We start from the raw sequence: 12,685 nt of genomic DNA on the forward strand, positions 1-12,685 counted from the left end.
GATGGAACGAGTTTTAATTATATCTCCCGCCTGCAGGTGGGCAAACCCACCGTACTCGCTTCCATCATGCATTATGAGCACTCTCGAGAGAGGCTAGGTATCCAATAAGGTTCACGGGTCAGCTATACATGATTGACGATGAACATGTCTCAGGCCACACCATCTCTTCCGTTAATTATTTGGCCGCCCGACAAATATATTTTGCGGTCCCCACATCGATTAAATCAAAATCATATTTAAGGTTATCAATTGCAGAAATATTCAGCTGGCCTGATTTGGATCTTTATCGCTACCCCCCACTTAGAAGGGAAACCCGTGACACTCAAATATGTTCCATTCTGTTCTATTCTGCTTAATGTAATTATCTATGGCCGCACGGCCCTTCGGGTTTGCCCTCCTGTTACGATATTATCGACAAGCGCTGGACAATCACACCTCGTACTGTATAGATCATTGATTTCTGCATGCGCACTATTATGTGAACTTGCAGATACAAAATTAAGATACCGAGAACATTCATGTAGAAGATTAAGAAAGTACATTAATATTCAAACTCGAACAACTTTGGTTTTTCTTTCTTTTTCCATTGTCCGAATAGAAATTGAATTTATTTAGTGCAAACATATAGAGATATATGGAGCATTTCTTCCAGAGCAGCTATATATATAGCTTGGTGAAGAAGATGATCAATCAGTGGTTGGAGCACATCCCTGAGCAAGACTCCACACAGCCACCCACTTCCTTTTCACCTATAACACAAAAATACACATCCATTAGGAAAATAAATAAACTCGTACGAGCCGCATGTAATATGTCTATGGATCGGGAATTACCGCTCTCCGGTTGAATAAGCTCTATCAAAGTGTACGAGACGAGGAAATTAAGCATATTGAAATGGGAGAGAGTTATTACCGGGATTGGTTTTGGTGCTGAGGTTAGTGCACAGGGATGTGGAGCACCCGAGCTTGCAGAAGTAATCGGTGTCAACGCTGAGGGCACTGGCCGGCGAGGGGGAAGCCGAATGGACAAGACAATCCTTCAGGCACTGGAAAGCGCACTTGAAGGCGGTCTCCCCAGGCTTGATGACACAGAGGACGAAGCAGGACTTGTAGCAACTCGGGAAACTGGCCATGGACTGGTGAGCCCCCATTAACAGGCCCAACACCACACACACCATAGCAAGTGATGATGGCTTCACTGATGATCCTCTCCTCTCCATTGCTAATTCTCTAGACGATTGGAAATTGACTCTGTGAAATTGACTTTGTTCTTCTGAGTGTGAGAGTGATGGGCGGAGCAAGTGAACAAGCCCTAGATATATGTGTGGGTCGGTGTGTATGTATTACATGTGTATATATGGGATAAAAGCTCATACTTTACTTACTGTGAATGTGTTTATCATAATTTGACAATGAAATTAATGCTTTGTGTTAAAATGGTAAAGATTTGCTAAATAAAGTTGTAATTTCAGTAATTAGAGCAATGCAATTGGTAGAAATTTAAGAGAGAGAATGATATTACAATCTATTTAATTAAGATAATACAGATAACCATTTTCCCAGAAAAAAACTAAGGAAATATTTCACTCGTGAAATATATATATATATATATATTTATATATATGTAAATGAATATAACAAAATACTATTCTTAAATATAATCACATTAGAAACTTATAATTATTTAACTTAAAAATAGAATTTCTAAGAGTTATATGAACAAACTTTAATAAAACACGTCCAAAAGTACCAAAGAATAATGATAAAATTGAGTAATTTGATCTGATATAATTTGATAACATATTTTTTAATAAAATTAAACAATTGACTCAAACGATATAATGCTAGGCATTGTGAGTCCATGCATATTTTTTTTTGTTCTTTTGTAATTAAGTTAATCACATTGCACTCATAGTAGCACTATCATGTATATGTTTTTAAAATAAAATTTTGTACATAAATTACTAGTTCTCCTTGCAATATTATTTGTATTGACAGCAAAAGAGGGGATTCAATTTCACTTCAACCTGATTAAATTTTATAGAATATCCCAGTGTTATTAAAATCGGACCGGACGCTGAACCGGTCGAGGTATAGGTTCACGAGGTTTATGGGTCCAATCGGGGGTTCGATGGGTCGGACTGTACGTCTAATTAAATAATAAATAATGCATATAAAATTAAGAAAGGTTATGATATATTAAATATATACACAATAATTCAAATAATTGAAATAATGAATGAAAGAATTTTTTTATGGAAGTTATTTTTTCCTTTGTTATGCTTAAAGAGATAAAGAATGATCAAAAGGAGCAAAATGTGGCTGTTGCCTAATGGCTAATAGGTTAGTTAGGGAGGTTTGAGGTCTTTGGTTCAAGTCTCCATGCATACAATTTAATTTTTTAATAAAAAGAAATCCATAGAACCGGTCGGTTGGTATGGGTTCAGTAAAAAATCGTTCGGTTTAATGGGATCCCCGATCTAAAGGTGCAATTTCAGTTTTCCAGAGAACCTGACCGGACAGGGTGCCGGTTTCCGATCGGACTGGCTGGTTCGGTCCGGTTCTAATAACAAAGGAATATCCAACTACATCTATAACTATATTATTATAATATAAATCGAGTAACTTTTTCTGATTTTAATATAAATTCAAATGGTTATCTGATTGGCACTAATTAATACATATATTAAACACGGTCCTAAATAAAACATAAATATGCTCTAAACGATAGAAGTCTAAAGTAAAATATGAAATATTAATTTAAAGAAATGGATTCAAGTACATTTCTTTTCTAGGAAGCATATTCGAACGAATAAAATTAGGAAAAGTAGGGCCAACAGAGATCTCGTCTGGGGCGGTGGTGATAGAATAGAGTTAGGAAGAAGAGCAGTGTTGGCACACATTCAACTGCCACCACTGCAAGTGAGATTGCTGGCCAACTTAGAGTCCAACAACTGTTCAATACTACCCCTTCTCTTCTTTTCTCTCTCTTCGAAGAGAGAAAGAAACAATCACCATCGCCCTAGGCAACTTCGTTGGAGGCCTTGCTCTTCTATCTTCGGCCATTTTTTTTTCTTTGATTTTTAAATTTGTATTTCTAAAATAAAAAATATTTTTAAAATAAGCAAAGCCTTATAAGAACATTTTATGCACGTAATTTGATGGGTTATTCAATAATGTTAAATGTATGGCCTTAAGTAAAATAAACTCAAAAGTTATGGTCCAAATTAGTAATTGTGTCATAAGTCAAAGGTCTGGTAAAAGCAATCAATTGGGGCAACGTGCATTGTTTTAGCAAATGGGTTAAGTGTCTTTTCCTCAAATCTCAAGTGAGATAATTGCATTTTACCTATTTAATTTCTTGCAGTGTTTTGCTTTTAAAAACTTTCAAAAAAAATTCGTCAAAAGTAAATATGTTTTATATGATTTTATTTCTCATATTTATAATTTTTTTTCTAAGGAAATGCCTAAACTAATCTACCATCGCTCCCATTAATCCTAGTTACGCTTGGTTTGGGAGTGCTAATGGTGATATAAATGTGTTGAAATATAATTCTAAAAAAATAAATATTGATTTCAATAAGTTAAAGAGTTGTAGGAGGTAAATATTTAAAATTGTTGAAGTTAAAATTAATACTTAAAAAGAGAATAAGCATAAACAATTTTTATAAGCACTTATTAACTCGCTGGAGAAAATCACTTTTCTAACTGCAGAAATGAACCAAACAGTTAGGGATTGATTTTTGGACCCGACTCCTTATGGGTCGCGAAGGCTCGCGAAGCCCACAATGGGGCGAAGCTTGATTTGGCCCTGGTGATATGGAAGCTACTCAGGCAACAAGCATGGTGGGATTTATTTCCTAATTGATCGAGGTATAACATTTGGCGAATATATCGAGAATTCCATGAAATAAGGTAATAGATACACTTGTGATCAATTATAAATATCGAGCTATGCCTACAGTTTACAATTTAGATGTTATTTGCTCTCATAAGAACCCTTGTTGACTTGAGCGTTAGAGAGGAAAATTGGGCCACTACCCTAATCTTTCCTTTTTGCGGGTTAATTGAGAACACGAGGATTGCACGTGGATTCAACCCAAATCACAGGTTCGTAACATTGACGTAATACAATGCTCTCATTCTTTGAGGGAGAAAAGAGAATGTCCAAGATCAACAGCATCCTTCGAAATGTATCATCGTAAATTCTGTTAAGAATGATGATTAACTTTTCCATCAAATATCATAATACAAATCTCTTCAATATATATAAACTAAAGTCATGCTTACTCGTGAATACATGCTCATAGATTTCTTATTAACCTTAGGTTGAGCTCTAACCCTTTTCAACTGTTTGGTAACACTTGTCCCATATTTCCTCTTAGCTAGTATCGATACCCCCATTTATGGACTCTTCAAAGCTGGCTCGGGTTTATGAGACGTCTTCAAAACGGATCCATCTACATAATTCAAATAATAAGATTAACAAAAACCATATCAAAAACTTAAGTATATGTCGTGCATACTTCCTTACAGTTCTCTTCGGCCACAGTTGCTACAGCCTAATTTTGTCATATACTTTTAACGATATTTTCCTCATGAAAACCTTCATCTTCTTGGTGAATATGGTTCTCCCCAACAACATTAGGAAGTTCGTTCCCTATATCATCCAACCTATCCTCTTGACCATGAGTGTCAACCTTTTCTCCGTGACTCGCAACCTCAACTTCCTCCATGTCCGGTGCTTCTTCCATTTTATCATTCATTATCATCTCTCTAATACCAACCAATCTAGATGTATTCATTTCTTTAATCTCATGAATACTGCTCTCTCTCATCTGCTTCATCCAATTTGAAAATGCTGCTCTCAACTGCTTAATTTCATCCATAACTTATCCTTTCATTTCATAAATTGAAGCTGTTGTATTTGACATTTTCGACTTCATCTATTGTATATCTCCCTCAATACTCTCAAGCCTCTCATTGATGGACTAAAACAAAGAACATTGTCTGCATATGAATGCTATAATAAATAAACTACAGTTAAAAATCAACTTAATATATTTAGAATAGTTAATTACCCCATTATATTGCTCCTCATCACCGCTTGGTGCCTTCGATTGGCCATAAAGAGTAACCTACCAAATCAACGTCATACTGATCACACAATACAAATTTCTTTCTATGCTACAATAAGAACAATTTATATGAGACTTACACTTTTCTCATCGACACCATCCATCTTCTTAATTATGTTGAGGAGTTAGATAATATCACTCTTCCCCTAGTATTGAAGAAGTAGTAGGGTTTGTTTATTAAGCGAGACCACCAGCAATCCCAACCTAATATTGTCCACATACAATAACTAAAAAGCAATTCAGATGTTCATCTTCAATTAAAATACTTCTAAATTGCACAAATATATATACAATATTCAATTTCATAAAAGTTTTACATACCAACAAGAGAAATACACAACCGGTGATCCATTTCTAATTGACTTTCTTCAAATTTGTCACACCCTCATCAAGCTTCTCCAATACTAGTTTTGCACAATTACATGATCTTATCTTATCCACATCTACTATGCTATACAAATATTCCTTTGAAATTTTTGCGTTTGTAGTAGGATAACGAAGGGTCTTCGTAATCAAAAGTGCAATCATACATTTAAAATTATCATCTACCTAGACATTAAGATCTACCAATTGTTTCTCTAAATCATTAAACTTAATTATTCCTAATCCCTGTGTGTCCCTTACTATCGGTAACATTTCATGCTCACTCCTCTTACGTGGAACATTTGGTCCTCTCCTATCAAGACCCAACAATTTCTCAACATCTTATATGTAACAACTTTGTGTAACTCGTGAATAATTAGCTTCCTATTATCAAAGTCATAGATAGCATTTCAACAGGAAGATGCATAATTGTTGTTGCAGCTGCATGCAAGGAATATGCAATAAACTCCCAAATCCTACATCAACAACAACCATCTTTTTTTTCTTATCAAATTTGCTAAACATGGTCGCCACTTGTTCGAGGGTGCATTGCGTTTTCAATGAAACCAACGCATAATAAGATAAGATAACACCTTATACAACAAAAATAAAATTTACTCATAAATCATGAATTTATATGTCGTTGCATCATTATACATACATTTTCTCCGCTATCGGGACGGTCAATTACTTTCAGAGCATCTTCAACCGCTATACACTTCATTTACAACACATTTCGTTTGCTTTCCCATTAATGTTCCCTATGTACTACAATTACACTATCATTATCAACGCTAAAAAGGAGAAACAAGAAGTAAGAAAAAAAAGTCAATCCTTAAATAAAAATATAACTACACTAAATCGATGCCACTTTTTCAAACATTACAGAAAATTTAAAATTTAATTGCACTTCACCTAAATTTAATTCATTACCACCATTTCTAGCATTTCAAAATAATCCAATTATAACCAAAACAAAAACTTCAAAAATGAGATCTAACAATAAAATTAATTAATTTACCATTAATACTACCAAGTCAAGAACATCAATCTGTCCAAAATTTTCCATAAAAAATAATAATAAAATCATTTCAAATCAACCTCCCCTACAAGACTATCTCCAAAGCAACCAGAAACAACCTACCACGTTCAAATTATTTTTCATTTTTATTCTAACATCAGTTTTCATTAAAGGAATCATAATATTCTTTGAAATGAGATATTTTAATTAAGATAACAACTAAACTTCTATATTTGACATTCTAACTCCAAGTCAACAAAATAGAATATTAAATCCTTATCGACTCATTCATAAAATTTCACATCAATATTTAATTAGACATTTGCAGCATAATCCCCTAACTCATAGCAACTTATTCAACAAAAAGAATAACCTTCCATTCTCGGAATCCAATTATCATTGTTTTTTCAAAACTAACATAATAATATGAAAATGATAAGGTCTTCATTCATAATAATTTTATAGATATATATTCCTATTCAACTTGGACTTTTCGTCACAGTCGAAACAATTAAATTCATTTAATATATTAATAAAATTCACACTACTATAAACTCTAAATAGTCATGTGCATGTCATCATTCACTTTAACATAAATCCTCCTCATTATATCCCTTCATTACACTTTAATTTCTAAAATATTGATATTGTACTAACAATTGACTCTTCACATCAATATATGATGTGTTAATTCAATCAAAATAAACTTAAAGATAAAAATAAATCAACCATTCATAGTCATATTCCTCCCCAACATTAGCTCACAGACTAAATAAATAATTAAAATTTATTTCCTAACATTACCAAATTAGCACTAGAGTAACTTCCACAATGAGTACAATTTCCTTAAGATAAGTCCTCTCATTATATCCCAACTTTCTATAAAATGACTACACAAATGACTATTCAACTCTTCACCACGATAGTAGTTATCTATTCTATTTATAAAAATGTTACATTCACAACCAAAACAATAATATCTCCAACTACATAACTTTAAGTCAAATTGTGCTCATTTGGAATATTTTCTCATTATACTTAATTTATACAATGACAATATCCACACATCCATAAATCCCACGTTGCTCTAAATTAACTTTCTATTTAACAAATAAATTTCAACTTCTACAAACCAATATTTATGTACAACAAAACATAATCTTTAACCTAAAATAAAATTCTCTTTAACAAATTAGATTACCAATTTTAGTAGAACATTTTGCGGCATTTTCAGCAAGGACTAATTAATCTATTCCTTAAACCTTAAAATCTCCCACAAATTTAAATCCCTAAAATCCCTAAACACCACAACCAAATCCATATTCATTCAAAACGTCATATTCAACAATCCAACTTTATGAAATGATGTTTTCCTCCAAAGAAACTTTAAGTAATGTTCATTTCATCATTTGAATTAATTTTTATCCAACCATAATTATTTTCTTCGAGGTATAATATATGAATATAAGTGGAGAGTGAAATCTCGATAAAATAAGTTCATCGTTTTTAATTATATTCCTCCATATTTTTGTTGACACTAAAAACTTGCACTGTACGCTTTAGTTGTTTTGGGAAGCATGCCAAGTATTTGGCTCTTTCCTTAGAATAAGTAGGACTATATAATCCTGTACAATAGTAAGTTTTAGGGGACGACTCGATCAATCAACAACTCTATTTAATCACTTGTTCAGTTACTTTACTTTTATATGTACTTTTATTTTTCAAGGAAGAGCTTCGTGCCTACCGACTGCACCTTTATCTTTCTCACGGAAGAGTTTCTAACCTACCGTTCCTCTACACCTGAAAATCTAAAGTCCTTAACCTTCTGGACAAGGCAAAAAATAGTGGAAAGAATCCAAGAGGCTATTTCCTCGAGCCTCGTCGAGCATCAATATCGACAAGTTTGATCCAAACCCGACAGCCAGTCCTGCAGAGCTACGAGCCTGTGGTACTACGCACTGACTAGAGGAGGACTGTCGGTGTTGTTCGACAGATCTTACACTTGGGAGACAACATCCCTAGCACGCCTAGGTGATTCCGTGGCATCTTCACGTCACGAACTAATCCACCAACCAGGAAGGGAAGCGTGGCTGTAAGATTTTGCAGCAAATAACGTTTTCTGGTACGCCCGGTGAGACCCACAGTGTAGAGGAAGAATGGAGCAACAATAGGAGAACGTACAGGAGAAGCAAGTTTTGCCATAGGCCACTAAAAATCCACCGTGGCTGCACCAGCATGTCCGTAACGTTAATGAACTCATGGACGATGAGGAAGTGGAAGGAGATCCACTCCAACGCTTGGTAAGATACTTTGCTGATACTCTAGCTACAATGCAAGAATCGGCTAGCCGTTTCCAAAACATGTGCGGTGAAATTGACAATTTTAGTAAAAGGATAAATGTTGAAGTTCAAACTGTAGAGCACAGTTCTCGACAATTAGAGGCCTTAATTGAGGCTAATCCTCAACATAATAGGCATTGGAATCAAGCAATCAGACAAGCCCAAGTCATGGATCAAAGGCCTGTAGAACCTCGGCCTGTGCCAAGAGAGGAGGTAGCGCAAAACTTTCAGGCCGATAACTTGGGGGCTAATCCTCAGCCGGACAGGTTCCCCTTCATAGGCCACTTGGCCAGCCAATCCAACCTAATCCACCTATCCCGCCAATTCCAACTGCAGCGCCAGAGTCACCATAGCCGATCTAACCTAATCCACCTATCTGGCAGCAATGCAAGAATCGGCTCGCCGTTTCCAAAACATGCGCGGTGAAATTGACAATTTTAGTGAAAGGATAAATGTTGAAGTTTAAACTGTAGAGCATAGTTCTCGACAATTAGGGGCCTTAATTGAGGCTAATCCTCAACATAATAGGTATTGGAATCAAGCAATCAGACAAGCCCAAGTCGTGGATCAAAAGCCTGTAGAACCTCGGCCTGTGCCAAGAGAGAAGGTAGCGCAAAACTTTCAGCTTGGGGGCTCAGCTGGACAGGTTCCCCTTCATAGGCCACCTGGCCAGCCGATCCAACCTAATCCACCTATCCCGCCAATTCCAACTGCAGCGCCAGAGTCACCACAGGCTTTTAGGCTAGTGGCACCACCAAATCCACTGCTACTGGCCAGAGATATGAATAGGCTAGCACAAGCATACCAGCCGGTCGATAGGAGAGTTCTACAAGATGTCATTCAGGACATGTATGGGTCGATATTACGGCAGTTGATTGGCCAGTCTATAGTATCCCGTTTGATTTTGTAATCAAGTTTTTTAAATTTTAATTATAACTTTTAACTCTACTCACTACATAATAAAAATCAACAACACAATTATTATTTTTCCCTTTTTCTTCAATTTTTAAACCATTTAATTCAATTTTTAATACTAAATTTTGTTAACTATCCGTTATTTTTTTCACAATTCAACAATACAATCATTACTTTCTTTTAATTATTCATTACTTTTTTACACTTTTTCTCATAATTCAACAACACAATCATTACAACCCAATTAAAATAAAAACTCAACTCTACTTAACTCTAAAATCAAACACACCTGGAAACCTTACCCGGAGTGGACATACCAGACCTATGAGTTTCTTAGGGGGTTTAAAGTGCCAGGATTTACTTTATTTTCTAGAGATGGAACTCAGACATCACTAGAACATATAGCCCTTTTACATATCAATGTAGCAAAGTGGCGGGAATGACTACTTGAAGCTGAGATTGTTCAGAAATTGTTTGATAGGTACGACTTTCAAATGGTACATTGAATTATCACCTAATTCTGTTTTTGATTTGGAGGCCCAATTCCATACACAATTTTATCGTACCACGCCAGAAGTCATGTTAGCCGATTTATCTCGAATCCTTCAAAAGCCTTGAGAGCCAATGGAGGACTATATCGCAAGAATCAAGACTCAACTATAGGCCTGCTGGGTTGCATTGTCTGAATATGAATTTGTCAGGTTGTGCGAGAAGGGTATGGAATGAGAGCTTAGAAAGAAGTTTGATGGTATGGACTTTCGGGATTTTATTGAATTGGCACTAACGCTGCAGGTTATGAAAGTTTGTTGAAGGAAGAGGCTGAATGAAAGCGCGGCCGACATCCAGTTCACTCCATTTATGAAGAATTCGATAGTCTTGACCTCGAGGTTGATGCCGCCGAAATTATTATCGATCAACCTGTGACCTACCCACCTCTGGCCAAGGCAAAAGGTGGCCTGAGAGGAGAGGCCGAATTCCTACAACCAGTCTAAATACTACACCTTTGATGTATCTAAAACAGAGGAGGTCTTTAACTTCTTGGTACAGGCCGGCTTGATGAAATTTGGGCCTGGCCACAAGCCTCCATCACAGGAAGAGACCAAGAACTAGGTATTCTATTGATTTTCATCCTGGAGGCACTCGACAAATGAGTGCATTGCCTTGCGGAATGTGATTGAGGATAACTAGATCGGGGAATCTTGAAGGTTCCTGAGAGGCCGATGAAGGTTGATACTATACCTTTTCCATTGGCCAGTGAGAATGAAATGCGAGCTGACCTCGGGCCTCTTCTGACAAGGAGGAGAAATGAGGAAGAGGATGGACTCCAGAGGGTCGAAGGCCTAAAGAACATCCTGCAGAAGCTGTTCATTGAAGAAAGGCTTTGCATGGCCTGCACAAGGATGATCCTCGAAGAAAGAACAAAGGAGTTGAGCACTCCTTGGCAGCACCAGTTCAGGCAAACATATTGGCCTGTTGCAGCCGAAAGGTGGGTGCCTAGAAATATACCTCAGTCAAGTGGGCAGTAACATTTGAAGCCGTCAATATCACATAAGGATCGTACACCTGTGGCAACAATAGGACGAGCCAGGGGCTCATTAAATTCCTAGGGGGAGAAAGCACCTCTGAGGCCGAAAATGGTAAAACAACCGGCTAACACATCCTCCGGAGTTTAGGAATGATCGACTCATCCAAAATTGTATTAAAAGCCATCAACTTTGCATGAACTTTCAAATGGACCAAGAACTTCAATTTTTAACACAAAAAATCATCAACTATTACTTACCCCTTTTCTATTTGAAATTTCATGCAAAGTTCATGATTTTTGATAAACTTACCCCTTTTCTAATTGGTTGGTTACTTTTTCAAATGGGTATCAGATCATTTCATAAACATTTATTTTTTTTTTATATTTTCAAGAATTCAAAAAATAGGAAATGCTTCTCTATTTATTATAGTAATAGATAAATACTAGAAGTAAATGTTTTTTTTATTAATTCATCGAATCAATATTATATGAAAAATTATTGCATGATCCTATATCGTCATGTAACATGTGAAAATACCAAGTAGTGCTAATCACTCAAGTAAATGTCATAATTACTTTTCATTGAAGAAATCTTGTTGGTTTTTTTTTTTACCACATCAATGTGAGGTATGATTATTTTAGATTTTCTCATATTATTATATATATTAATTTGGATTACTTTCACATAATTATTCTTTTCTTGTGATGAGAGCATTCCACATGAGTATCCGTTCTAGTTGCCACCGACCCCAATTGGAGGGTTGGTGGCTGCCAGCAGGGCCCTCACCGCAAAAATTGAAAGAACTCTAATTTGTCGTTATTTCAATTCTAGCAATAGGGGCCCTGACGACGGCCATCACACCTGGCGGAACTGCAATCTTGATTTTAATTAGTTTTTCATAAATTAAAAATTTTTAATTGGCTTAATGGGCCCCACTAATTTTGGATGGAGTTTGAAAATTGAAATTCGTTAAAAGTTTTTGGTGGCAAAGTCAAGTGAATGTTCCAATCGAGAATTAGTACTGAAAAATGAATTTAGGATAATTCTTATGTCACACCAATCAATCATGTGTTTGAGTGGATTTTTGCTAAATATGCAAAGATAATGGCTAAAAGCAACCCTGGACAAGTTTCAAGAGGGTTTACTTTCGACCAAGACTTGCCTCTCACTTTCCAGCAGACGCGAGAGGAGTTCATTGCACGGCTCGAGCGAGTGACCCAAGCCCTCGAGAGTTCTGGTGGAATAAGAAGACACCTATGGTTGCAGAGAGATTATCGCCCAAAGGGAATCCTAATTTTCAACGGAAGCTTGAGTACCGAGGAATTCTTAGCGTGGATTTCGGATGTGGACCGATTCTTCGACTACTACGGCATTCCCGATGATG

The 12,685-nt window shown here is 36.0% G+C and overlaps 1 protein-coding gene across 1 annotated transcript; it reads right to left on the minus strand.

The window, feature by feature from the left end:
- Nucleotides 1-504: 504 nt before the first annotated feature.
- On the minus strand, nucleotides 505-1,474 carry LOC116196697 (thionin-like protein 2). The gene is made up of 2 exons (XM_031526557.1): nucleotides 913-1,474; nucleotides 505-749 (listed from the first exon to the last, which is right to left on the minus strand). Exons 1-2 carry the CDS (start codon nucleotides 1,217-1,219, stop codon nucleotides 691-693), a joined length of 366 nt encoding a protein of 121 aa, XP_031382417.1. The 5' UTR covers nucleotides 1,220-1,474; the 3' UTR covers nucleotides 505-690.
- Nucleotides 1,475-12,685: the final 11,211 nt, after the last annotated feature.

This window comes from Punica granatum, chromosome 1 (genome assembly GCF_007655135.1).
Source record: "Punica granatum isolate Tunisia-2019 chromosome 1, ASM765513v2, whole genome shotgun sequence".
NCBI lineage: Eukaryota > Viridiplantae > Streptophyta > Magnoliopsida > Myrtales > Lythraceae > Punica > Punica granatum.

Coding starts and splice junctions, on each gene's coding strand:
- LOC116196697 (XM_031526557.1), bottom strand. CDS start 1,219: ATGGAGAGGAGAGGATCATCAGTGAAGCCATCATCACTTGCTATGGTG. Junction 750..912: donor CAGCACCAAAACCAATCCCG/GTAATAACTCTC, acceptor TTTGTGTTATAG/GTGAAAAGGAAGTGGGTGGC.